Here is a 27,332-nt window from a genome sequence, read left to right as displayed (position 1 = left end):
CTTTGTAGTTCCCGAGGATAATCCTCGTCCAGAAAACACCTATAATCCATTTTACTCTTCATTCGAATATAAAGGAGCCGATGAAGTGAAATACAACATAACAATCGACACCAACAACCAAGAACTTATGATAATGTTAAAAGCTTTCAGTGAAGAAAGCACCGAAAGTTTAGACACAACAAGTCCCGCGATATCTATAGCTAATCTCGTTTTAGAACAAGGCATGGAAATTCCATTATCATTCAATACTTGGGATCCAAGAACTTTAGACGTTCTTATTGACGCCACCGTTAAATCGACGGGGAGATACCCGAATTCAGATAAAGTTGTTGCTGTTAAAACAATGTTCCATTTTAGCTTTACAGATAAATACGGAAGGCGTCATTCATATTCGATTGATACGAGTAATAAGGATGTTATATTTAAATTAAAAGAGTTAGAAAAACGTAGTAAAAATGGACCAAATGCTAATAATTTATTTGTGGTTAGTATACCACTTCCAAGTGGGGATTTTTATTCTTTAGGATTGGATTTAAACAATCCAATAACAGCGATGAATATGGAAAAATTATCGGAAGAATCATCAACGGGGCAAAAAATATATTTAATTGATGATGTTAAAACCGAAATATCTAGAAGTAATAGTTATTATTAAAAATAAAATGATTTTAATTTATTTATTTAATCAATTATTAAACTACAAAGACGACGGTTCGATTATTGTTTGGTTGCAAAGGCCGGAAATTATTTACGAGTCCTTTCGATGAATCGTATAATTTCCGGAAATTTTTTAATTGATTTACCGTAATCCCCACGTAAAAAGGGGATAAAATCCAAATGACGTGCTCCGTACAAGGTGGTTCGGTTAATGAACCGTTGTAAGTTACATATCCGGGTCCGAATTCTTCAGCCAAATTTCTTAGAGGAAATAAATTCGTTAATGGCACATCTAAACCAACATCTAAAGTGGCTAATCCAAAAACTTGTTGGATGTATTGAATCGCTTTATGACAATGAGATTCTATCTAAAAAAAAATTTATATGTACAGTGTGTTAATTAATTATCGCACCCGACGTCATCATTACATATGCAACCAATATCACAGTATTGGTATTGCAATACGCAAATCGCGGGTTATAAAATAAATACTGTGATATTGGTTGCATACTTGCAATGATGACGTCGGGTACGATAATTAATTAACACACTGTATACAAATTTATAATTAATATTAATAAAATTGAAATAAATAAAATATAATTTAACTTAATCATTTATTTTTATTAGCATAAATATCAAATAAATATAAAATAAATTAAGTTACGAAATGAATAGGACGCCCGTGTAATTGTTGTATAGGCCGAAAATTATTCATTAACCCCTTGGTTGTTTCAAACAACTTCCGAAACTTTAAAAGTTGATTTTTCGATAATCCTATGGTGTAGGGGGAAATTATCCAAATAACCGATTCGGGGCAAGGAGGCGTCGTTAACGATCCTTTATACGTCACATAATTATTACAAAAACTCTCAGTAAGTTCACTAATCGGAAACATGGTTCTTAAAGGTTGCGCCATCCCCACGTCACTTTCAATTTGCTCAAAATCTTCTTGGATATCTCGAATCGCTCGATTGCAAGTCTCTTCGATCTGAAAAGAAATTGTTTTGATGTAAAAATTTCAACGATATTTACCTTGTTTATTATTTTATCCAATAAATCACTAAAATCACTATAAATCACAAATGTTTCTAGTTTTAGGTCTAAGTCTTATTATTATTATTTAAGATCACTCTTCAGATGTTGTCAAATAGATTTTCATTTGTTGTATTAAATTATCTAATATCAGAGAAATTGCAATAAATAGGCATAATCAATTTTTGACCTCCCTGTATAAGATACTTTAATATAACAAATGATAATCTATTTGACAACATCTGAAGAGTAATCGTGCCAATTTAGAACTTTTTTGAATGAACGTTGCTTGAGATATGTGGTTTTAAGGAGCATTTTCAAAAAACGAAATTGTGGTCTGACAGGAAGTGGCGGCCATTTTGAAATTATTTTAGTAAGTTTCGAATGAACAACCCATGTTACCAAAATTTCAAACCACTACGAATAGTGGAACTTAAAAAGTCTAACGAACCAGTTACGTGAGACACCCTGTATGTTCAGCAATCTCTGACTCGTCGTTGCAAAGTCGACAAGTTTGATCCTTAGCTTGTCCAATATGGAAGAGGTGGTATTCTAGGAGCGTATAGACCTTAGATCCCATTTGCCTCAATGTCTTTGTGATCATAGAGTAACATCATTACCCCTACCCAGTTCTCTCAGGTTACTGGTACACTTTCTGATCAGTGCAGTGTCAAAGGTGTAGGCCTGAATTGCTTTTGGGGCGGCCCAACTGTTCTTGAAAATGTTTATCGATGCCCTTTTCTATCCCTCTTCTAGGTTCAAAGCGTTGCAGAAGTTTATAGTAAGAAATTCTGCTTGAAAAATGGTTATATCCGAGCTTTTAATTTCAATCCAGTGGTTTAGACGTAGGTTATTGAGGAGTTCGAGGTGTTCTCTGAGGTTACCCTGCATCAACTTGAGTAAAGAACATGTTTTCAGTGATATAGCCTCCTTTTGTATGTATAAATGACGTGGTGTGAGACCGAGTAGGACTTCACTTCTTCTTCTCTCTGTGCTGTCTTTGTTTTTGGCCACCAAACCAATGAGACATAGGCAACCATAGGTCTGATTATTGCTACATAGGTCTAGTGAGCCATTCCTGGTTTAACACCCCAGCTCCTTCGGAAGATCTGGTTAGCCGTAATGAACTATGTGGAAGTTCCAGTTTAGGTATTTGACTTCTGTTTTAAGATTAATAGTTCTGCCTTCAATGGAGGGTGGTATCAATTATAGCTTCCTCCTAAGAGTGACGCCCATTGTTTCTGCACCAAGTGCTAGTTGAATAGTAGGGCTTTCTGCAGTAGTTGAGTCTCGGATTGTGATTACCAGGTCATCAGTATACCTCTGAATCATGAATCAGAGACTTGCATAAATGGTTTCATTCACCCGAATGAAACATTCAACAACGATTCGCTCAATATGGTGTAGTGTTGTTCTACAACATCAAGCAGGAGGCGTCTCTCTCTCAAATGTCGCTACAGAGTTATCTAAATTTGGCTAAACTTATACAAAATTGTCTAAAATATTCGATAGATTCACACTTCTATTGACGAATGAAAGAAATATAGTAACAGCGAATCGATTAATATAATTTGACATGTGAGCCATTCGGAGTCAACAATACAGTAACTTAAGAAAGAACACCACACAACATGAGTCATAATAACTATTAACGAATGAAGGCAACGAATCAGTGAATGTGATCACTATGTGAGCCATTCGCTGCAGATCTTTGTCATTAATTCATTTTTTAATAGTCAACGACTCTCCTCCCAGAGTAGCTGTGATCTGTCGACTTTTCAGCATGGCTATGCACTCTTTTAACTCTTTTGCAAACTCTTTTAGATTTAGAGCTTTCTCTATGGATTCGTTGTCTCCTCTAAAATGCTTGTCAAAGCATGGAGAGCAGTAATTGTTGATTTTACTTTCTGATAACCATGTTGAGTTGGATGGAGTAAATTAGTGACCAGCACTCCATTCCTAAGGTATTGATCGATTACCTTTTTCATCCCTTTGAGGAGAAATTAAGTTAAGCTAATTGGTCTGTATGCCTTGGAATCGGCGTTTGAACGCCTACCACCTTTAGGTATACAGATCACCGTTACTTTCCTCCATAATGTAGGTGTATAGCTGATATTATATGTAGCTGGTTATATATAGGGATGTTCCTCCAGGTGATTTTAGGGGCTTAAAATTAGAAATAGCCCACCTTAATCCATTACTTTAAGATCGGCGTCCACATTAGAGCAGACTTCTGAGGTAGGTAAGTGTGTGCTCAATAAGAACTCCAGCGATTCTCCTGTATATTTGCCGTCTTGTTTACATAGGTGGCCAAGAAGCTGCGCCAGCTTTTCGAATAGCCAAGTTGTACTCTGTTAGAGCTTTCTTATAGAAGCCTCATGTATGTTTGAGTTTATAATACCTGACTTTATTATATAGTCTTCTATAGTTCATGGTCCTTATTCCACCAAGGCACATTGAATTGTTCTCACTTGTGTTTTATGGGACAGCTTGATTCATATGCATTACGTATGATATTGTTTAGTTGAAAAGATCCTCTCTATTTCCAATATTTGTTTTGATTTCGTCACCCTCTTCGCTGATGTGTCTACAAAAATAGCAGCAATCAGTGAGTGAGGGGATTCTTAATTCTGCCTGCTTTGTCATGTCTGCTACAATGACATATGCTTGTGATCCGCTAAAGTGTAATGTTAGTGCTAGTGTTACTTCTAATAGCTAGAATTCATACTTACACTATCATAAGAACTAACACTAGACCTAGAACTAGAACCATTCGGGTTTAGCCAACTTGAGAGCTAAAATATTTCTAGTTCTACATCTAGTGTTAGTCCTAGTTTTAATTCTATTAACACCTGGCTGTAAAAGCCTTCAAACTTATAACAAACATAACTATTTTTATTACTTAATTATAAATGGGTTGAAATAATCAATAAAATTCTTACTTCAAAGAAATACCCAACAATTGCAATCCCATCTGAGACTTTAGCAGCTTGTTCTAAAGTAAGATGTTCTTTTAAATGAACAGCGTGCATTTCCATCGGGAAACTTTTTCCGTTTATCGTATGTTCGCTACCTTTATGATCGCTGGATCCCCAATGGAAATGGATATGATCCAAAATGTACATTGCACTTAACGGGCCACCCTGTATACCTGCTTGCTTTCCGGTTGCATACTTCGGTTTAATCACAACTTTAAAATTAAAAAAAAAATCATTAATTTTTAATTAGGCGATTTTAATTAATTTTTACCAGTTCTTCCGTTATTCGAGACTGTAATCATTTCCGGCATTTGACTATAGACACTATCCCAAGTTAATTTTTGCATGTGAACGTTTTTTAACGTTGATAGATCTATATCTATAGGCGATTGATGTTTTCCACCGCATTGTTTATAAATTTTCGCCCAATGTGCTGGTCCTAAAATTCAAACGATATTAAATCGCGTTTATTCGATTCTAATTGACGATATTCACAACCGTTTGGCCCATTTCCGTAAGTAAACTCGGCTAATTTGTAATTTTGTTTCTCTGGATGATTTTTACCAAGTAAATTATTTCTATCTACAAAGATATTCGGTCGTTTCGGGTCGCAAAGAACGTTACTTTCTTCCAAAATGTTTTTTTCTGCAATTAAAACCATCAAATTTGAATTTTTAATCTAAATTAACCAAAAATTACCTGTTTCTGAAATAGGCTCAGAGGCGGTGGTTTCATTCCCGCCAGACGCTTTAATAAATTTATGAATGTTTAAATTTATAATAAACGAGTACAATATGAGTAAATAGAAATATTTTAAGCCTTCCATGGTATCATGGACATCAAAAACTCTTTCAAAAAGTGTCGCATGGTGATTGTGACAACTAATTGACGGATGAAAATGTTAAAATTTCCGCCATTTAATGTCGGTAAAGAAGATTCCTTTAAAAAAAAGCGTAAACGTCAACAAATAAGAACGTATGTTTGATTTTCAACTAAAATTAATTAAATCCCACGATAATGGCTCATTCATCATCGCAACAACCCTTAGCGTGGAACCCCAATAAAAAACATAGCGATCCAGAGCGGTAAATAAATAATTAAATAACTATCTTAAAAATAACATAACCTAAAAATTTTTTTTTAGTTGGATTTGTATTTACCCAGCTTATATAAACAGTAAAAAGACTTTAGCGCAAGGGAGACGAATTCCTAAAGAAAAGTGCGTTGAGAATCCAACCCATCAAGAGATTAGGGACGTTTTATCAGCGGCCGGATTAAAAGTTGGAGTCGAAAACAAATTGTACAGTCGCGAACGGAGTAAAGAAGCGTTATTTAGAGGTAGAATTCGGGTTCAGATTAAAAATGAAGATGGAACTTCATGTGTTGCCAAGTTTGCTAGTAGAGATAGTGTTATGTTGCATTTGGGGGAAATGATTCCAAAATTAAAGACAAGGCAGGTTAAGCCGAGTCCAGAACCAAGCCAAGCTAGTGGTGGTGGTAAAGGACGAAAGGGAAAAGGAAGGCGATAAAAATACTTTTATTTTGAATAATTAATTATTTTTCGTTATCAATAAATTCTTTAGGTTGGGTAATAACGTCGTTTTTGGTTGTCCCAAGGATGTTTTTCTTGTTATGGGAATCTAATTGACCAAATCTTGATTGAAACTTAGCGTCCTTTTCCAATCCAAGAAGTTGATCCATCAATCTGGGCCGTTTAAATCCTTTTTTTCACTAACAATTGTTGCAAGTTTAATTTAATCCTGTAAAATCTTTTTTTTTTCACCGCGCAATAGCCAAGTTGTAATGTCGTTGAGTGAGTATGCAACCAATATCACAGTAATCGTACTTGCAATCAGGATTGCCAGGTTACACACAGAATCTCGTGAGCCATGTCATAAAAAATCGTGGGATGTTGAAATTTGTTTAAAAATCACTCAATTTTAATAATATGTGTTACATATAGGCAAAAATTTCAAGTAAAATAGTTTAGAAAGGGTTCGGAAAACATCCAAAACAACGCGAGGTGGCGTGGCGTATATCTGTCAAATGTCAATCAAGATTTAAATTTCGAAAATTGTGTTATAGTGTTTATAAAGTGTTATAAAAACATCGAATAAATGAATATCGACGAATATTATACGTTAACTCCACCAGAAGTTGCGGAAACTGCAAATTTTGTATCTTTATAATTATTTTTGTTTACAGAACCTCACTTTTAATGTGTCAAAAGTCAAAACTTATTATTGTAATCTTACCGAATAGATATAGTGGTCGGTTGGGTCGGTATTACAGATTTCATTCGAGAATATTTACTAAATTGACTACTATATTAGTTCGGTCGGATGATTTTCTTAAAGTTTGCCAGTGATAAAATTGGGTGATTTTTCAACGATGGATCTTCTCTATTTTGTTGAAAAGACAGTCGACGGAAAAATATTGTAAGTAACTCGTATATTAAAATGCGATTAATTATCTCGATAATTAATCGCCTTCATTAATACATATTTAACTTTGATGTTACTGGAGATACAATCACTCCCGGTTTGAAACGTCAACGTCAATTTTGACATATTTGTCATCTTTATTAAAAAACCTTTAAAATGAGTCCAAAGATGACGTACTTATCTCAAAAAATAAAAAAGTTTGAATAAAATACATTAAACCCGAAGTTAGCTACAATAAAGATAGCAATTTAATTTTTAAATATCAATACCAACCTTAATTTTAGATTTTTTTTATTATATTTTTGTTTGTGCGACAAATATTAAGACATTTTATAAAAATTAAGAATATGTCAAAATGACATTGACATTTCAAACCGGAAGTTGCTTATATCTCGAGTAATATTGGAATTAAACGTATCTTGTTTGGCTTCATTTTAAACGATTTTTCACGACGGTTACAAATATGTCAAAATTGACGTTGACATTCTTAACCGGAAGTTGACCATAACTTCATTAATATTGAAGATAAATATGACGTGTTTGTACTCATTTTAAAGGATTTTTAATGAAAATGACAAATATGTCAAAATTGAGGTTAACATTTTAAACCTAAAGGTAGTTGTCATATAATAGACAAATGGACAACTTCATGGTGTTCTTTTATGATGTATTTTTTATTAAAGAAAATCTTTAAAATGACTCCAAACAAGACGCACTTATCTCAAAAAGCAAAAAAGTTAGAATAAAATACATTAAACCCGAAGTTAGCAACAATAAAAATAGCAATTTAATTTTTAAATATTAATACCAACCTTAATTTTAGATTTTTTTTTATTATATTTTTGTTTTTGCGACAAATATTAAGACATTTTATAAAAATTAAGAATATGTCAAAATGACATTGACATTTCAAACCGGAAGTTGCTTATATCTCGAGTAATATTGGAATTAAACGTATCATGTTTGGACTCATTGTAAAGGATTTTTCACGACGATTACAAATATGTCAAAATTGACGTTGATATCCTTAACCGGAAGTTGACCATAACTTCATTAATATTGAAGATAAATATGTCGTGTTTGTACTCATTTTAAAGGATTTTTAATGAAGATTACAAATATATCAAAATTGAGGTTGACATTTTAAACCTGAAGTTAGTTATCATATAAGTCTTGTCAAGCCAAGCGAGCGATGGTGGTAAAGGACGAATAAAAAACGGAAGACGATAAAAAAACATTTAAAAATACTTTTATTTTTAACAATTAATTATTTTTTGTTATCAATAAATTCTTTAGGTTGGGTAATAACATCATCATTTTTGGCACTCCCAAGGATATTTTTCTTCTTATGCAAATCTAATTGTCCAAATCTCGATTGAAACTTAGCGTGCCTCTCCTTTTCCCTTCCACGAAGTTGATCAATCAACCTCGGCCGTTCATTTAAATCCTTTTTCTCACCAACCCTAACAATTAATTGTTGCAAATTTGATTTTATCCCTTCCAATTCGCTCGTGAGTAGCCCACAGTTTACTTGGGGGTGCTCAAATCGTTCTAATAACCGATTTAAATGCGCCTTTACATTTTGCAAATTCAATTTAATCGTTTCGGTGTTGCACGATTTTAAATTTGCGACCAAACCTTTATGATTTAATCGTGGTAAAATCGATTTTGGGGCATCTCCAACAATTGGATCTGATTTTGTTGATTTTTCGGTTGGTTTATATTTTTTTAAAATTGATTTTGGGGATTTTTCTTCGTTTTCTTCGTTAATTCGTGGTTTTATTTCGATTGTACTTTGTTCGGTGGTATTTTCCGTGTCGTTATTTGTGGTGTTGTTGAGATCTCGAGCGAGTCTATCTCGTTTTCGAATCACCCATAAAATAATTCCTTGATTTATGGCTTGTTTTTGCATAGCTTTTGCGTCTATATCTGTAAAAGATGTTTTAACATTTAAAATTTTTTTTTTTAATTAAAATTAATTTGATTTACCATCTAAGTTGTTATCGACCCAACAAATACACGTTGAAGTTTTTTTTTCGCACGTAAAATCCCAGTTTGGGTTCGAACAAACATTTTTGCAAAATTCTTCGATTTCGAGATGATCGGGATTTGGAGTTGTTTCGTTTCCATAAGTTTTGGAGACAAATATAAGAATTAAAATCAATTTGAGACTCATTTTTTGGATGTTAACTCCTTGAAAATTAAACCAAATTTATTGCTATCAAATCGAATTGTTACATTTTAATTTGTTGATTAAAGTATTTTTTCTTTTTTTGTCGATTATGCAAAAAAAATGATTGTGTAAACAAATTTTATTTGTATTTTGTAACGCAATAAATTTTGAATATTTATAATTGTACCGCGTTTTATATCACTTGATTAAGCGACAAATGAACAATGTTGAGAATAACGGGATTTTCGTTTTCATCTCGACTAAAGCGACTAACACTAGATTAATTTTAGTTATAAAACTTCTATTATATGATAACTAACTTCAGGTTTAAAATGCCAACCTCAATTTTGACATATTTGTAATCTTCATTAAAAATCCTTTAAAATGAGTACAAACACGACATATTTATCTTCAATATTAATGAAGTTATGGTCAACTTCCGGTTAAGAACGTCAACGTCAATTTTGACATATTTGTAATCGTCGTGAAAAATCCTTTAAAATGAGTCCAAACATGATACGTTTAATTCCAATATTACTCGAGATATAAGCAACTTCCGGTTTGAGATGTCACTGTCATTTTGACATATTCTTGATTTTTATAAATTGTCTTAATATTTGTCGCAAAAACAAAAATATAATAAAAAAAAAATTTAAAATTAAGGTTGGTATTAATATTTAAAAATGAAATTGCTATTTTTATTGTTGCTAACTTCGGGTTTAATGTATTTTATTCTAACTATTTTGCTTTTTGAGATAAGTGCGTCATCTTTGGACTCATTTTAAAGGTTTTTTAGTGAAGATGACAAATATGTCAAAATTGACGTTTCAAACCGGAAGTGATTGCATCTGCATTAATATCAAAGTTAAATATGTCGAGTTTGGACTCATTTTAAAAGATTTTTTATGAAGTTGACAAATATATCAAAATTAATAGTTGAAAGTTCGAATTTTTTGTTTTTTTGAGATAAATGCCTTATGTTTGAACTCATTTTAAAGGTTATTTAAGAAAAAATACATCATGAAAGAACACCATGAAGTTGTCCATTTGTCTATTATATGACAACTAATTTCAGGTTTAAAATGTCAAGCTCAATTTTGACATATTTGCAATCTTCATTAAAAATCCTTTAAAGTGAGTACAAACACGACATATTTATCTCCAATATTAATGAAGTTATGGTCAACTTCCGGTTAAGAATGTCAACGTCAATTTTGACATATTTATAATCGTCGTGAAAAATCCTTTAAAATGAGTCTAAACATGATACGTTTAATTCCAATATTACTCGAGATATAAGCTACTTCCGGTTTGAGATGTCAATGTCATTTTGACATATTCTTGATTTTTATAAATTGTCTTAATATTTATCGTAAAAATAAAAATATAATAAACAAAATTTAAAATTAAGGTTGGTATTGATATTTAAAAATTAAATTGCTATCTTCATTGTTGCTAACTTCGGGTTTAATGTATTTTATTCAAACTTTTTTGTTTTTTGAGATAAGTGCGTCTTGTTTGGACTCATTACAAAGCTTTTTTAATGAAGATGACGACTATGTCAAAATTGACGTTGACGTTTCAAACCGGAAGTGATTGTATCTCCATTAATATCAAAGTTAAATATGTCGAGTTTGGACTCATTTTAAAGGATTTTTTATGAAGTTGATAAATATGTCAAAATTAATAGTTGGAAGTTCGAACTTTTTTGTTTTTTTAGATAAGTGCGTCTTGTTTGGACTCATTTTAAATGTATTTTTTAATAAAAAATACATCATGAAAGAACACCATGAAGTTGTCCATTTGTCTATTATATGACAACTAACTTCAGGTTTAAAATGTCAACCTCAATTTTGACATATTTGTAATCTTCATTCAAAATCCTTTAAAATGAGTATAAACACGACATATTTATCTTCAATATTAATGAAGTTATGGTCAACTTCCGGTTAAGAATGTCAACGTCAATTTTGACATATTTGTAATCGTCGTGAAAAATCCTTTAAAATGAGTCCAAACATGATACGTTTAATTCCAATATTAGTCGAGATATAAGCAACTTCCGGTTTGAAATGTCAATGTCATTTTGACATATTCTTAATTTTTATAAAATGTCTTAATATTTGTCACAAAAACACAAATATGATAAAAAAATAACAAAAATTAAAGTTGGTATTAATATTTAAAAATTAAATTGCTAACTTCGGGTTTAATATATTTTATTCTAACTTTTTTGTTTTTTGAGATAAGGGCGTCTTGTTTGGACTCATTTTAAAGGATTTTTAATGAAGATGACGAATATGTCAAAATTGACGTTGACGTTTCAAACCGGAAGTGATTGTATCTCCTTTAATATCAAAGTTAAATATGTCGAGTTTGGACTCATTTTAAAGGATTTTTAATGAAGTTGACAAATATGTCAAAATTAATAGTTGAAAGTTCGAACTTTTTGGTTTTTTGAGATAAATGCATTTTTTCTAAGATTTACCTACCAGACAGCATGAAAATCTCTAAAAACAATAAAATTTAGCTTAGTCAAGTGATGTATAACGCGGTCAAATTAAAATATGCAATAAAAAACCGGTATAAACTTTCCTAAAATAAAGATAACGGCATTTTTTAGGAATCCTCATTCTCAAGTTCCCAGTTTTATAAACTTCTCCAAACCATGATGAAATCTTTAACTAAAATCTTTATAATTTCAACATTTTTAACAATTTCTTTAGGTAATTATTTATATTTTACTTTATTCGATTAAAAATAATCAATTTTAAGCTCACCACCGAATTATTAACGGCAAATTCGCCAAGACAAACCAATTTCCTTACCAAGTCTCTGTACAACAACATTTACAACCAAAAAACGTCTTCGAACATTTTTGTGGGGGGACCATCTTAAATAAAAACCACGTTTTAACCGCCGCTCATTGTATTCAAACCGATAATTTACAAATTCGAGTTGGTATTTTACATCTAAACGATTCTTTAAGTATAGGAGAAACCGTTAAAGTTCAACGAATTATTATTCATCCCAATTACAACGAGTAAGTCTTTTTAACTCAAAAATAAATTAATTATTTGCAATTTTAAAGCGAAAATGGAACTGTAACATCGCACGATTTAGCCATTTTGCGATTAGAACAAGATTTATTGTTTTCTGATGGAATCCAACCAATCAAATTACCACTTGAGAATGAAACTTTTACTGGAAAAGCTCTTTTAACAGGTTGGGGAAGAAGAAAGAGCTTAATTCCTAGTTATTCAAATAATTTGATGTTCGCAGAGATGAGCTTGATTAATTTAGATGGTAAAAATATTAATTTTGCTTCAAAATGGATTAATTTTTCCTCTTTTAGAATGCAAAAGTGACTTTCTTTATGCAATTGGAACGTTTGGTCCATTAGATGATAACAATATTTGCACTAAAGGGGATGATACATATGCTTGTCAAGGTGATAGTGGTGGCCCCTTGGTGCAAAATGGGACGATTTTAGGGGTTGTTTCCTTCGCTGTTAATCCCTGCGATTTGAATGGATCTCCTACGGCTTATTGTGAAGTTTCTAAATATATTTCATGGTTAAATAAGCATATTTAAGTATATTTATTTATGCTTAAGCCTAAAATGTTTCAAATAAACTTGATTATTATATAAAACTTTTATTTTACAAGATTTTAAAACATAACCTCACTTTTAATAATGTAATAGAGTTTTAAAATGTTGTAAATATGTTCTTTATGTAATAAATTCTTTATGTATTGTTGGCCGTTTACGTTTTCTATTGTATTTAATCCATCCAAAGTTAATACGAAGTAATTTTGTAGAATTTTGACAGCAACATAACCTCAAATTTCATTTTTCATTAATTTCTTATTGTAATTCATGTTTGTCCGGTTAAAACGATTGAAAACGATAATCTTAGCATGTCAAGAACGAAAATCATCCATCATATGGGAGTTTTGATGAAGAATTGGACGAAAATCTGTGGGTTAAATAATTTAATGTATTTTTGAAGCTGGACGTTGAAATCTAAAAGAAAATGTTACGAAATCAGCACAAACAAAATTAAAGCAACAAAACCACGACATTTCATACATAAATATTATTAATATAGAAATTTAAAAAATTTTTGATAAAATTTAATTGGTGACATTTGACATTGCGAAGTTGGCCATACCGGAAAAATTTAAATTACGAATTTCAAGTTGAAGGATTTAACCAATCAGAAGACGTTATTTAAGAGGTTGTAGCATTAAACAAACGAAACTGGTAAATTTTAGTGTGATTTCGAACGTGATGAGGAGCGCACGCTTATTATTTAAAAATACAACACAAAAGTTAGGTTACTTATCAATAACCATTGTGACATAACCTCAAAACTTATTAGTAGTAAACTTATTATTTAATAAGTTAAATAAGATTATTTGAATTAAAATTATTTACCTTTAATAATAAACAAGAAAATTAACAGGCTCCTGAACCAATTAATCCAGTATACCATTCCGAAGAATTATTCCAATCAAGAATCATTGTTACCGATTCCTTTTGAAGAGTCCAAGTTTCCTTATCCGAGTACATCAGTAATCTACAAAATTAAGCTAAGTTATAGTTTTCAATTTTATTATTATTCGTTGTTTTTATTTTGATTTTTCATTTAAAATTTCACTTACCTTAAATAGGATTAATTTGTGTTATTATTTTGTTTGGTTATGTTATTATAATTTCTTTAGGTAAAATTCAATTATTAAAACTGGTTAATTAATTTACTTCGAATTAACTACAAAGTTTAAAGATAATATTAATTATTTCACTGAGAGTTTTGTCAAAATTTATTTATTTATTTTTGTACTCGTTTACTCAAGCGTTGAATCCAAGATCCGTTGAGTAAACATACTGTATAAGGTTATCCAACTCCATATATTATGAACGTATCCCCCCGCAAAGGCCTTGCTGTGTCGTCATTGGAGAATTGACGCGAAATATTAACAGTTATAAATTTATTATTGTTAGGTTATCCAATTTGACTCGGTTACCATGGTGATTACGATCCAAATATTGCAGGTGCTTATCAAAATTGCCGTTGAATTTAAGTTTTTTTAATGAAAAACACATAATTAACTGGATTTAAAGGTTGTATTTAATTCAAAATGGGTAAATGGATGAAATTATAAGCAAGGTAAGTGAAAAGTCTGAATACGCATGGCTAAACCCGAATATTTCTAGGTCTAGTGTTAGTTCTAGTGGCAGAGGAAGTGGTAGATAGCGCTAGTTAGCATAAGATATTACTATGTTCTATATTTTTATTGAACTAAAAGTAGTACCAAAACTAGAAACAGTCGGGTTTAGTCGTGAAAAAAACTTTCTGTTGTCACTGTCAACTTTAATTTTATTATTATATTCGTAATCTTCATAAAATAACCTTTAAACTGAGTCCAAACTTGACGCATTTATCTCAAAAAACCAAAAAGTTCCAACTTTCAACTTTTAATTTTGACATATTTGTCAACTTCATAAAAAATCCTTTAAAATGAGTCCAAACTCGACATATTTAACTTTAATATTAATGGAAATTCAATCACTTCCGGTTTGAAACGTCAACGTCAATTTTGACATATTTGTCATCTGCATTAAAAAATCTTTAAAATGAGTCCAAACATGTCGCACTTATCTCAAAAAACAAAAACGATTGAATAAAAGAACGTTAAACCCGAAGTTAGCAACAATGAAGATAGCAATTTAATTATTAAATATTAATACCAACCTTAATTTTTTATTAGTTTGTTGTATTTCTGTTTTTGTGATACATTTTAAGACTGTTTATAAAAATTAAGAATTTATCAAAATTACATTGACATTTCAAACCGGAAGTTGCTTACATCTCGACTAATATTGGAATTTAGCGTATCATGTTTGGGCTCATTTTATAGGATTTTTCACGACAATTTTAATACAAATATGTCAAAATTGACATTGACATTTCTAACCGGAAGTTGACCATAACTTCATTAATATTGAAGATAAATATGTCGTGTTTGTACTCATTTTAAAGGATTTTTAATGAAGATTACATATAGATATGTCAAGGTCTGCAATAACTGCCCTACTCAGCGTAATAGAAGCTATCCACGGTTTTGATCAATAAAAGTTCACTCAAATTGCATTCTGCGACTTAACCAAAGCCTTCGATTTGGTGAACCATTCAATGTTATTGGGCAAACTACAAAAATATGGAGTAAGAGAAAATGCATTGAAATTTCTAGCATCATATTTGCAAGGAAGAAAACAATCAGTTTTTTCGCGAGGTCAACAATTATCTTAGAGAGAAGTGGCAGTAGGAGTACCGAGTACCCCAGGGTTCGATTTTGGGACCGCTATTATTCTTCATATACAGGACATTTTCTTCTATAATTCGAGAATGGATGGAAATATCGAGATGCGGTTTTCACTAACATTTAGCAAATTTTATGGTGACCAAGGATCTGTGAAATACTAAATGCTACTAAATCATGTTGTTAAAGCTTTAGCCCATCGTTTAACTTTCTGAGATAGCGGGAATTTTATGATTCTCTATGGCAGTTACGCCTCCTAGCGGTCGAATTACGAACTTCAAAATAATTTCCAGCTATTTCTCCTGCCCACGTTGCCTATATGGATTTTTTTTCGCAAACCTCTAGGCCTTACCGTTGTTGCGGATGACACATCTTTCGTTACAAGAAGTAGTGACATCAAGAAGCTTGAAGAAAAAACAAAACATTGAAAAGGGAGAGCACTGGTTTTCCATAACCTTTTACACAAAACAAAATGATGAGGTAACCGATAAATCTCGATAAATCACCTTCCCATGCTGTTTTATACTTACCTGCCTTGAGTATATTCACAACAAAAAAGACTCGCTACAAAACAATCCAGACAAACACGATCACAACACCTGCTACAAGGAAGATATTGTAATTCCGTTTCACAGAGTGGCAAAATCACAAAAACTTACCACTACCTAGTCGTGAAATTGTATAATGCGCTATCACATGAAATAAACAGTAAGAAGATAAGAGTAATTCTCACTCCTTTACGTATGTCTAAGCTTGGGATTTGCAACTTTTTGCCAATTGCATTAAATCTCTCTAAGAAGATTTCCTCCCAAAACACTGTTAAAATTGTTTTTTCTAGCTTTTTTAAATTATTTTCATTTGTATTCTCACTAAAACTTTGTAGTATTGCCATAACATTTTCTAACGCTCTGACAGCATCATATCTTGTAGAAATGCTTGTAGAGAATTAAACAAATATAATCCAGTTTGGGTGTACTATTATATGTAATATGAATTTGCAGATATTTATTTAAAGGATAATTAGTCTCTGGTGCGATAGGCACAACGCCAACTCTAGCAATGGAGGTTCTGCTTGGCCTATCTCCTCTGCATTTGCATATAGAGAAAGTGGCTAGAACAACCATTTACAGATTTAAGCAATATGCTCAAAACTGTTCCGACATGTCCTACCAATGGGCTGCGGAAGACATTATAAGCACTGATACTGTGCTATCAATGCCGTCAGATTTGGCGGTATCACTATCAGTGATTAATGCTCGATACCAGATTGTACTGCCTGAGCGGCAGTCCTGGATCGAAAATGAAAATTCTCTGGTTCGGGCAGACATTTGCTTGTACACAGATGGATCAAAAACGCCTGAAGGGGTAGGAGCAGGAGTATACTGCCAGACACCTCGAATTAAGCAAGCCTACAGCCTGGGTACGTACTGTACTGTATTCCAGGCGGAAGTATTTGCTATTGAAATGGGTGCTAAAATCCTTCTTGAAAGAGGGGTGAAGAACATGACAGTACGAATTTTCTCAGACAGTCAAGCCGCTCTCCAGGCGCTGCAAGCCGTGAAAACGGTGTCGGCTCTGGTTAATGATTGTAAGAGAACATTAAACACACTGAGTTGTGATAACAGAGTCTCTCTGATCTGGGTCCCAGGTCACTCTGGTGTTGCTGGCAATGAAGCGGCAGATAAGCTAGCTAGATGGCAGCGCTGAAGCGTTTGTGGGACCGGAACCAGCAGTTGGTGTATCATTTGCGATGGCCAAATATAGGATTGGACTGTGGGCTGAAGAGAGACTTCGCCTACTGTGGACCAGTTCTCCTGGAATGAGACATGCTAAGGTGTTTATTAACATCGCCACTGTCAAACCCGGGAATATTTTAGGACTTGCCCGTAGTAGCATAAAAGTTCTAATGGGTGTTTTTACTGGGCACTGCCGATTAAAAGCACACCTCAACTTGTTGGGTTTAGCCGACGATGTTGAATGCCGACTATGTGCGGAGGAAGCAGAGACGGTTGAGCATGTTTTATGCCACTGCCCTGCCGTTAACCGTATCAGATTCTCGATTTTTGGGTCGCAGTTTATCTCCTCAAAAGATCTGAATGACCTTTCGCCGAGCAAGGTATTAATGTTCGTTAAGAGCATTGGACTGCACGGTGAAATTTGATAACGATATCTGTCGGGGTACAATAGATCCTTAGGGTCGCGGTGCAAGGTTGGTTGGTCCGCCTACCCGATATGTATTCTATGTAATGTAATGTAATGTAAAGGATAATTAAAAAAATATGAAATAAAACTATAATAATACTTTTTAATTAAAACGATGAGATGGAAATTGGAATTGAGTATCGGAAACAACTCAAAATCTCGTTGAAATTATCAATAAAATAGAACAATTGTGAATGTACTGTTTATTACCTTCAATAACTAAATATAACTAGAGGGTATTAAAATGCTTAATGTTTTTATATATCAATTTGTAAGTTTTTATTTTGTGTGGGTGAATTTTATTATTATTTATACAGTGTGTTAATTAATTATCGTACCCAACGTCATCATTGCAAGTATGCAACCAATATCACAGTATTGGTATTGCAATGCGCAAATCGCGATATTGGTTTATAATTAATTAACACACTGTATTTTATAATTTGATGTGAGTTCGTTTCACCTCTCAGATATGACGTGATTGAATCCGTACAATCGATATAAAATTTAGATTTTTATTTTTTTTGAGAAAAACTATAATTTTATGTCTAGAAATGTTATCTACTCATTAGGTGTCAAGTTGTATCAACTTAAATAATTAACGCTTTAAAACGGCTAATAACGAATAACTTATTCGTCCAATCTATAAAAAAAAGAGATACAATGTTAATTATTGATTACAAAAATAAATAAAATGAATACTTACGCTTACAAACGTGCTCAAAGTTAACGGCATAAATTTCCCGATCGTTAAATAAACCGGTTCCGACATCCTTAACATTGTTAATCTTATAGAATTTTTGAAATTATTACTCGTTGATAACCAATTTGACTCGTAAAGAGATTGAGGAATCAGCGAAGCCTAAAAAATTCTTAATTATTAACTTAAATTTAACGATTTCTTCCTATTATTTACGCTTAATGTTAGTTCATTAGCTGCGTAACAATACAGAGCGATTTGATTTTCAACGCATAATAAATAAAATATTTGTGGTATTAACTCGGAACTCATAGGTACCTAAAAAAATCGTTTATTAAATACAGTTTGCTCATAAAATTGAGTATACACGGGAATAGAAGATAGATAATTGTGAATTTTTCAAATAATTATTAATTTATTCTAAAGTTTGTGATATATATATGTTACTGTAAATCACCGAAATTCGTGAATGTCAACATTCTCCGGTCAGAAATGTTGATTGTCCCATTAAAACCAGAGAAGCGACCATTCATTACTACGTTACTAATGATGAATTGGATCGCGTTATGCATCACTTGACTAAGCGTCAAATGAAATGATGCGACAATGTTGAGAAAAACGGGATTTTCGTTTTCATCTCTCTAAAAATATGACTTCTCAGAATAGACAGGCTCAAATCATTGAAAATTGTTTGATGACAGCCATCACAAGCACAGAATCCGCTTGGTCAGTTCGATCATGTGGCTTAAACATCGACGATTTTTCTTTAATCAATGTGAAATGACCCAAAAAACACGTTAAAAATAAAAAGAAAGTGCGGAAAAGTGACTAACACTAGATTAACTTCAGTTATAAAACTTCTATTATATGATAACTAACTTCAGGTTTAAAATGTCAACCTCAATTTTGACATATTTGTAATCTTCATTAAAAATCCTTTAAAATGAGTACAAACACGACATATTTATCTTCAATATTAATGAAATTATGGTCAACTTCCTGTTAAGAATGTCAACGTCAATTTTGACATATTTGTAATCGTCGTGAAAAATCCTTTAAAATGAGTCCAAACATGATACGTTTAATTCCAATATTACTCGAAATATCAGCAACTTCCGGTTTGAAATGTCAATATCATTTTGACATATCCTTAATTTTTATAAAATGTCTTAATATTTGTCACAAAAATAAAAATATAATAAAAAAAAATAAAAAATTAAGGTTGGTATTAATATTTAAAAATTAAATTGCTATCTTCATTGTTGCTAACTTCGGGTTTAATCTTTTTTATTGTAACTTTTTTTGTTTTTTATGATAAGTGCGTCTTGTTTGGACTCATTTTAAAGGTTTTTTTAATAAAGAATACATCATGAAAAAACACCATGAAGTTGTCTGCTTGTCTATTATACGATAACTAACTTCAGATTTAAAACGTCAACCTCAATTTTGACATATTTGTAATCTTCATTAAAAATCCTTTGAAATTAGTACAAACACGACATATTTATCTTCAATATTAATGAAATTATGGTCAACTTCCGGTTAAGAACGTCAACGTCAATTTTGACATATTTGTAATCGTCGTGAAAAATCCTTTAAAATAAGTCCAAACATGATACGTTTAATTCCAATATTACTCGAGATATAAGCAACTTCCGGTTTGAAATGTCAATATCATTTTGACATATCCTTAATTTTTATAAAATGTCTTAATATTTGTCACAAAAACAAAAATATAATAAAAAAAAATCAAAAATTAAGGTTGGTATTAATATTTAAAAATTAAATTGCTATATTCATTGTTGCTAACTTCGGGTTTAATGTATTTTATTCTAACTTTTTTGTTTCAAACCGGAAGTGATTGTATCTCCATTAATATCAAAGTTAAACATGTCGAGTTTGGATTCATTTTAAAGGATTTTTCATGAAGTTGACAAATATGTCAAAATTAATAGTTGAAAGTTCGAACTTTTTGGTTTTTTGAGTTAAATGCGTCATGTTTGGACCCATTTTAAAGGTTTTTTAATAAAGAATACATCATGAAAGAACACCATGAAGTTGTCCATTTGTCTATCATATGACAACTAACTTCAGGTTTAAAATGTCAACGTCAATTTTGACATATTTGTAATCGTCGTGAAAAATCCTTTAAAATGAGTCCAAACATACGTTTAATTCCAATATTACTCAAGACATAAGCAAGTTCCGGTTTGAAATGTCAATGTCATTTTGAGATATTCTTAATTTTTATAAAATGTCTTAATATTAGTCACAAAAATATAATAAAAAAAATAAAAAATTAAGGTTGGTATTAATATTTAAAAATTAAATTGCTATCTTCATTGTTGCTAACTTCGGGTTTAATGTATTTTATTCTAACTTTTTTGTTTTTTGAGATAAGTGCGTCATCTTTGGATTCATTTTAAAGGTTTTTTAATGAAGATGACAAATATGTCAAAATTGATGTTGACGTTTCAAACCGGAAGTGATCGTATTTCCATTAATATCAATGTTAAATATGTCGAGTTTGGACTCATTTTAAAGGATTTTTTATGAACTTGACAAATATTTCAAAATTAATAGTGAAAGTTCGAACTTTTTGTTTTTTTGAGATATTGCGTCATGTTTGGCCTCATTTTAAAGGTTATTTTATGAAGATTACGAATATAATACAAAAATTTAAGTTGACCTTAACAACTGACAGTTTTTTTCACGACTAAACCCGAATATTTCTAGTTCTTGTTCTAGTTTTAGTTCAATAAAAGTATACAACATAGTAATATCTTACGCTAACCAGCGCTACCTACCACTGCCATTAAAACTAGCACTAGACCGAGAACTAGAAACATTCGGATTTAGTACCACGTCTCTCACAAACACGTTGATGAAGTTGTGACTAGAGCTAATAGGATGCTAGGTTGTAATACACAAATTTATTACTCCTTCTACCCATCTGACGCTCTGGTGGCTACTGAAATCATTAATAGTGATCTCGAAGCTGTGTCATCCTTTTCAAGGGAACACTGCTTATGTCTGAGTCCGACCAAATGTGCGGCGATGCTTTTTGGGTCGGAGCGTGGTCCTTTATGGTCCTTTTTCCTCAACATGTACACCAGACGTTTACTTCATTGTTCTACTATATTTCACAAAATTATAACATCTAGGCTGCCTGGTTACTTGTACAACAAAATTAGGTGACATTCACAATCTGAATCTGCGACAGAGGGGACTCTGTGAAATTCCACAACACAGGAATCAATTTTTCAAACGAGGTTTTTCATATCAGATTGTGAATGTATATAATTCTCTGCCGGAGGAATTAAAAAGTCTACCGGTAGTGGTGTTTAAGCGGAAATACAAGTGCTTCCTCTATGAGCGTTCTGGGATTTGATTTTAATTTTCTTTCTTCTCGGAAAACATTATTTTGACTTTTTATTATTCTTTATCACTATCTTCCTTTCTTGCGCTTTTGTTATTATATTATTTGTCATATTACTTATGTCGATGTGCGAGTTTACATACATGAGAGGCTGGTTCACCACGGATCACGCTATTATGGCATAGTTTCTTTGCCCTTCTTTCTTTTTTCTGTATGGGTTCGGCTTGAAAATCGTGTGACATTATGTGATTATCTTTGTCTTTGTAAAATTTGCGAAAAATAAAGTTTATTATTATTATTATTTGTAATGCGTTCGTCCGAATCTTTTACTAACGCATTGTTTATAATTTCTATCCTTTGTAAATAGTATTTTATGTTTCTGAAGTACTGTTTAGAATCCTCACTATGATGATTATGTTAATAGAATAGAGAGAGTTCAGATTAGGTTTCTGAAACACCTTTCCTATCGGTTCCGTCATTCTTATACAGATTATTTGTCTGTCTGCCAAATCTATCATATGTCATATCATCTATCAGTGATGTTCGCTTCCTGTTCAGGTTGGTCAATGGATACTGCGACTCCTCATACCTCTTCTCAAGAATTGACTTGAATTTTCCTCCTCGTCGGTTACGATATGTATGTTTGTTGTCGCCTTGAACGACACTTCTTTATTTATCACTGTTACAAGTTACAGCTTGTTTTATACATATGCATATTGCACATTTAGTTGCCTAACATACAGACCTACCACGGTACATCCATACTTCGTCCACACTATAATTTATTTAACAAAGTCTTAACTTTAATGGAACTCTATATTTCTTCATCTATATTTGTCTTGGTTTCGGCCTCTTCCATATATTGAGGTTCGCTCGGACCATCCGAGATCTGTTCGCCGATTTGTCAATTTGGTAGTCTTTGGAGATGTCTTCTATTTCTTCTCAAATCTTCATTTTCCGTTTCTGCAATATATGACCTTGATTTTGCGAATGTCCCTTTTTAGACCATGCACTTTTGATATATTCTTTTACATATTATAGTCCTTCGTCGGAATCTTGTTTCTTCTAAATCGACTTCCTGATTGTCCACATTTACTAAGGATGTCAACAATTACCAGATTTCGGTTTTACACGGTAACATATACATCACAAACTTTCTCCCATCTTCTATTCCCCTGTATATTCAATTTTGTGAGCAACTGTAAATAATTTTTTTTTAATTTCAACTTACTTCAGATACTAAAAATAAACAGGTACAAAGAGCAACCATTGAAATTAAAAGTTGCGATAAAATCGTAATAGTGTAGAGATCTTCGAGTAAGTCGCAAAACGTTAAGACTTTTTGTAAATGAATAACTAACTTTTTCATTTTATTATCCGTCATTTCGATTAATTCGGGGGGATCCCGAATAAAATCGCCACTTATCCCGAGCTTTTTAGCGCAATTTTCACGAATTGTTCTAAACCCACCTTGTAACAACTCAAAATGAATTGTAACTCCCAAAACGGCACTCATATACAAAGTATCCACACCTTAAAAAAAATCAAATAAATCATAAAAATAAAAAAAATATTTATTTCTTACAAACTGTAATCGATCCACCAAGAATAACGGCGACAACTTGCATAAAAACCCCAAAAAAATGTTTAATTTTCGATTGGAAAGGATCAAAAGGAAGCCAACATTGAAATGGTATCTCAACATCACAATCGAATCTTACAGTTTCGTTGGAATAAACGAAATATTTCTCCCCAGACAATAAAACTTGAGTTACCTCGTTGAGTAAACAAAAAAATGATATGAAATAAGACAAACCCAAATATCCTTTTAGAAAATTATCTTTAAAACGTTGTCTTTTCGCGATTATATCGCTCGGTTTAAAATCGTCGTGTTCCTCGAAAATACTAAAACTATCCTCGACAAATTCAAACAATCTCAGAAACTCTTTTCTGCGCGAAAACCAAATGTACACTTTATAATTCGTAACGCAAAAACTCGAGACGAGGTTTATATTTTTGATAAACGTCGCGCGGTCGTTATTAATATCGAGAATACTTATAATTTGCGCGATCGTGAATAAAATAACCGAGTACGATACTATAATCGCGTTGTAAGTGTAAATTAAAAGTTTGTAGGATTTCTCTTTTTCGTCTGGGACCCATAATCCAAAACATTTAAACCAAAATTTATTAAAATCGAAAAATTTATCTTGCTGTTTTGACATATTGTAAGAAACGTTTGTTAATTTAATTTGTTCGGGTGCTTTTATAAGGAACTTATTAATAATGGTAATCGAATTAATCGAATGGATTCAGTGAGAACTAAGTTAAATACTAAATTATTAATGATTTTAATTTTTAATTCTGTGAAATGAAGGAAGGTTTTACTAATTTTTAAAATAAATGATATAAACATTTTAATAGTTAATTTTGTGAAAACAACCAAATTGAGATTTATTAATAATTAAAATTATTAAAAATTTATTTTAATGAACATACTGTAGAATAGTGATGGGCATAATCGAATTACCATAAAGAAATTTATTCGAATGTTTGAACAGGCCCACTACTACCACTCATAGTTAAAGTTTTACTACCACTGTATTTATCTTATAGATACCGCTATCCAAGAGATAACTTTTGAAATATCTGTAACCCGTGCATTGGGTGTGGGATACGTTGCTATCTAACGGATAACTGCGGATACCTAACCTCAAATAGAATTTATACTGACGTATAAAATTCGAGCGTTTTACTAGTTCAGTTAAAATAAGAAAAGTAATATAAACTTAAATAAAAAACTATTAATAATTAACATTAGATGAAATCATCATGGATAATTTCTTCGACATTGGAGATGAAGAACAAATTTTTGAAGAAATCAACGAATTATTATAACGACTTTAGAATTAAGGATAATAAGGGCTATTTAAATATTCATTGAGATGTTGAATTTATGACGAGATTTCGTCTCTCGAAAAAAAGTTTTCATCACCTTTTGAATCAAATAGAAGATGTAATAAAACCTCCATCCATGACGTAAGCAATTTGTTGATTGCTATTATTTAATGTAAAATTCATCAAAATTTTAGTAATAATGCTGTACCTCCTTCAAACCGTTTGTTGCTGACTCTTCGGTTTTATGCAATAAGTAACATGTTGCTAGATTTTGCAGGAGTGAGTGTACAATTGGCATCTTCAGTCGTTCATCATGTTAGTTGTGCCATTATTGTTTACCATCACATTTTAACATACAATAATACGAGATATACATACATTTTGCTTTCTTTGCCATGTAACTGCATCACTTTTTTTGTTTTCTATTACGTTTTTATGTTTGATAACAAATTCAAGAAGATGTTCGGTTTGTCGCCTTTTCTCAGTCTCCATTTCCAAATTTTAATTTTAAGATTTAAACAGGTTAGAATATCGTCAAAATACCTAATAGTAGGTCTTTTGACCACATAGAGCTGTCAATTTAACATAATAGACCAAAAAATCCCTAGATTCCTTGGTTATCTCAAGGATTTCTTAACTATGAGATAAATGGAGGTGGTAGTACGCACGACCCTGTTATCTACGAGATAAATTGTATCTTATAGATAGCTTAATAATCATTATTCATTGTATGACTACACAGAGAAAAATATATTGAACGAAGATTATTACTCTTGGCTCAAGCTTATCATATTCTTATACAGGGTCTTCCATCTCAGACGAGCCACCCCGTATATTTTTTATCCCATTGTTGTGGACTGTATGTAGTTGAATGAAAAGCTTCTATTTTTGTTTTAATTTATTTTCTTTAACTCAAATATAATGCTTGGAAGCGTCCGTCATCGCTGCTCGTAACGGACTGATCCTTTTTCGCGGGTAACAACTCGACACGTGTGCCCTTCTATCTCTCACTAACTACATCTATGAACGAGAGTCGCAACATAACTCCCGCCTTGAAAGAGTTATCTTTCAAAAGATAAAAAAAACAACACATGAAGAAACTTAAGAAACTATAATATATAAAGTCAGTTACTGTCCTTCTATTGGTAAAACACAAACTCGATGTAGATACACTTCTAGACACAGTTCCACCTGAAGTATGGATCTTCACCACACGAACCTTTCCGTCTGGACCAGGATGGAGTTCTTCTATTCTTCCTGTTTTCCACTGCATTGGGGGGAGGTTGTCATCTTTAAGCAGAACCATACTTCCAATTTTGACAAGATCTTCTCGGTAGAATCTCCACTTCGTCCTTTGTTGTAGAGTATGCAAATACCCCAATGACCACCTTTTCCAAAATGATTGGTGTAATTTTTGGACTTGTTTGTAATTTGTTAATCGGTTAGCAGGAATTTCTGAAACATCTACTTCAGGAACTGCCAATAAGGCCGTGCCAATCAAAAAATGTCCTGGAGTCAATAATTCTAAATCTTGAGGGTCAGAGGATAAAGGAAGTAAAGGTCTTGAGTTTAGGATTGACTCAATTTGGATTAAAACTGTGGAAAAGGTCTCATAGGTTAGTCTTTCATCACCAACTGTTCTCATTAAATGATACTTAACCCGGTTAACCGCAGCTTCCCAAATCCCACCAAAGTGAGGGCTTCTTGCGGGAATGAAGTGCCAAATGACCCCTTTGTCACGAAAATAATTTGAAATATCAGGATCCTTAGCTAGATCTTCTAAATTAGTATACATTACACTCTTAGCCCCTTTAAAATTAGTAGCATTATCGGAATATAAGCATCGACACAAACCTCGTCTATCCATAAATCTTTTAAATGCATTCAGAAATGTGTCAGATGTCAAATCAGTTACCAACTCTAAATGCAATGCCTTCGTAGGTAAACAAACAAATAAACAAACGTAGGACTTAATAAACCTTCGCTTTCTTAATTTATCATCCTTGATTAGTATAGGACCGGTATAATCCACACCTACATTCGTAAATGGTCGTACTGGTGTTGTTCGTTCTTTGGGCAACATACCCATCTTTGGAAAAATGAATCTAGGTTTTACTCGAAAACAAATTGTGCATGAACGTAATATCTTTTTAATCACATTTTTTCCGTCTGCAGGCCAATATTCAAGTCTTATAATCGAAAGAAGAGTTTGAACGCCAGCATGTAAATTTTCCAAATGTTTATGTCGAATGATTAATTCAGTTAATTTGTGTTTAGAGGGTAAAATTATTTGATGTTTACGTGAAAATGGTAAATCAGTGTTTGCCAATCTACCACCCACTCTCAAAAGACCATCTTCGTCTAAGAATGGATCTAAAGTTTTCAACTTACTAGTCAGTTTAATTCCCTTGGCCTTTAAATTGGATATATCCTCGCTAAATTCTTGTTCTTGAGCCAATTTGACCAATAGCCTTTTACTCTTCTCCAATTCTGAATTTTTTGGGAATTTGTTTTCCAATGAGATTAAATGTCGCTTTGC

The 27,332-nt window shown here is 32.1% G+C and overlaps 7 protein-coding genes across 11 annotated transcripts in view; 3 read left to right on the top strand and 4 right to left on the bottom strand.

The window, feature by feature from the left end:
- LOC111419003 (uncharacterized) overlaps window positions 1-676 on the top strand; it is a 55,029-nt gene extending 54,353 nt beyond the window's left edge. The window contains exon 10 of the mRNA XM_071195299.1: window positions 9-676. Coding sequence (XP_071051400.1) covers window positions 9-655 — 647 coding nt within the window. The 3' untranslated portion in view covers window positions 656-676. The remainder of the gene's footprint in view (window positions 1-8) is intronic.
- On the bottom strand, window positions 664-5,592 carry LOC111419005 (carbonic anhydrase 1-like). 2 transcript variants are annotated; one of them, XM_023051747.2, is made up of 5 exons: window positions 5,371-5,591; window positions 5,170-5,316; window positions 4,943-5,110; window positions 4,636-4,883; window positions 664-1,025 (listed from the first exon to the last, which is right to left on the bottom strand). In XM_023051747.2, exons 1-5 carry the CDS (start codon window positions 5,495-5,497, stop codon window positions 693-695), a joined length of 1,023 nt encoding a protein of 340 aa, XP_022907515.1. In that variant the 5' UTR covers window positions 5,498-5,591; the 3' UTR covers window positions 664-692. The 2 variants fall into 2 exon arrangements, with proteins under 2 accessions (XP_022907515.1, XP_071051486.1); XM_071195385.1 differs by lacking the exon at window positions 664-1,025 and adding an exon at window positions 1,302-1,649 and having other exon boundaries at window positions 5,371-5,592.
- Window positions 5,593-5,601: 9 nt separating this feature from the next.
- LOC111419007 (signal recognition particle 19) lies at window positions 5,602-6,266 on the top strand. The gene is made up of 2 exons (XM_023051748.2): window positions 5,602-5,756; window positions 5,816-6,266. Exons 1-2 carry the CDS (start codon window positions 5,689-5,691, stop codon window positions 6,198-6,200), a joined length of 453 nt encoding a protein of 150 aa, XP_022907516.1. The 5' UTR covers window positions 5,602-5,688; the 3' UTR covers window positions 6,201-6,266.
- Window positions 6,267-8,348: 2,082 nt separating this feature from the next.
- Window positions 8,349-14,422, bottom strand: LOC111419010 (uncharacterized). Of its 4 annotated transcripts, none has more exons than XM_071195387.1 (4): window positions 13,956-14,422; window positions 13,729-13,870; window positions 9,105-9,308; window positions 8,349-9,044 (listed from the first exon to the last, which is right to left on the bottom strand). In XM_071195387.1, exons 2-4 carry the CDS (start codon window positions 13,784-13,786, stop codon window positions 8,383-8,385), a joined length of 924 nt encoding a protein of 307 aa, XP_071051488.1. In that variant the 5' UTR covers window positions 13,787-13,870; window positions 13,956-14,422; the 3' UTR covers window positions 8,349-8,382. The 4 variants fall into 4 exon arrangements, 1 of the variants encoding a protein (XP_071051488.1); XR_002706886.2 differs by lacking the exons at window positions 8,349-9,044; window positions 9,105-9,308 and adding exons at window positions 12,214-12,904; window positions 12,972-13,314 and having other exon boundaries at window positions 13,956-14,406; XR_011640107.1 differs by lacking the exons at window positions 8,349-9,044; window positions 9,105-9,308 and adding exons at window positions 12,214-12,904; window positions 12,977-13,314 and having other exon boundaries at window positions 13,956-14,406.
- Window positions 11,920-12,932, top strand: LOC111419009 (chymotrypsin-2-like). Its single transcript, XM_023051750.2, has 4 exons — window positions 11,920-12,014; window positions 12,064-12,331; window positions 12,380-12,594; window positions 12,644-12,932. Exons 1-4 carry the CDS (start codon window positions 11,957-11,959, stop codon window positions 12,880-12,882), a joined length of 780 nt encoding a protein of 259 aa, XP_022907518.2. The 5' UTR covers window positions 11,920-11,956; the 3' UTR covers window positions 12,883-12,932.
- Window positions 14,423-18,010: 3,588 nt separating the features above from the next.
- LOC111419004 (odorant receptor 7a-like) lies at window positions 18,011-23,316 on the bottom strand. The gene is made up of 4 exons (XM_023051746.2): window positions 23,127-23,316; window positions 18,733-18,834; window positions 18,523-18,678; window positions 18,011-18,459 (listed from the first exon to the last, which is right to left on the bottom strand). The coding sequence occupies exons 1-4, from the start codon at window positions 23,277-23,279 to the stop codon at window positions 18,415-18,417; spliced, it is 456 nt and encodes a 151-aa protein (XP_022907514.2). The 5' UTR covers window positions 23,280-23,316; the 3' UTR covers window positions 18,011-18,414.
- Window positions 23,317-23,469: 153 nt separating this feature from the next.
- Window positions 23,470-24,120, bottom strand: LOC139429525 (uncharacterized). Its single transcript, XM_071195298.1, has one exon. It carries the CDS (start codon window positions 24,118-24,120, stop codon window positions 23,470-23,472), a length of 651 nt encoding a protein of 216 aa, XP_071051399.1.
- Between the last annotated feature and the right edge of the window lie 3,212 nt (window positions 24,121-27,332).

The sequence above is a fragment of the Onthophagus taurus genome, chromosome 3 (assembly GCF_036711975.1).
Source record: "Onthophagus taurus isolate NC chromosome 3, IU_Otau_3.0, whole genome shotgun sequence".
NCBI classification, from domain to species: domain Eukaryota; kingdom Metazoa; phylum Arthropoda; class Insecta; order Coleoptera; family Scarabaeidae; genus Onthophagus; species Onthophagus taurus.
The sequence above is the reverse complement of the archived record's forward strand: the minus strand, read 5'-3'. Positions and strand labels throughout refer to the sequence as shown.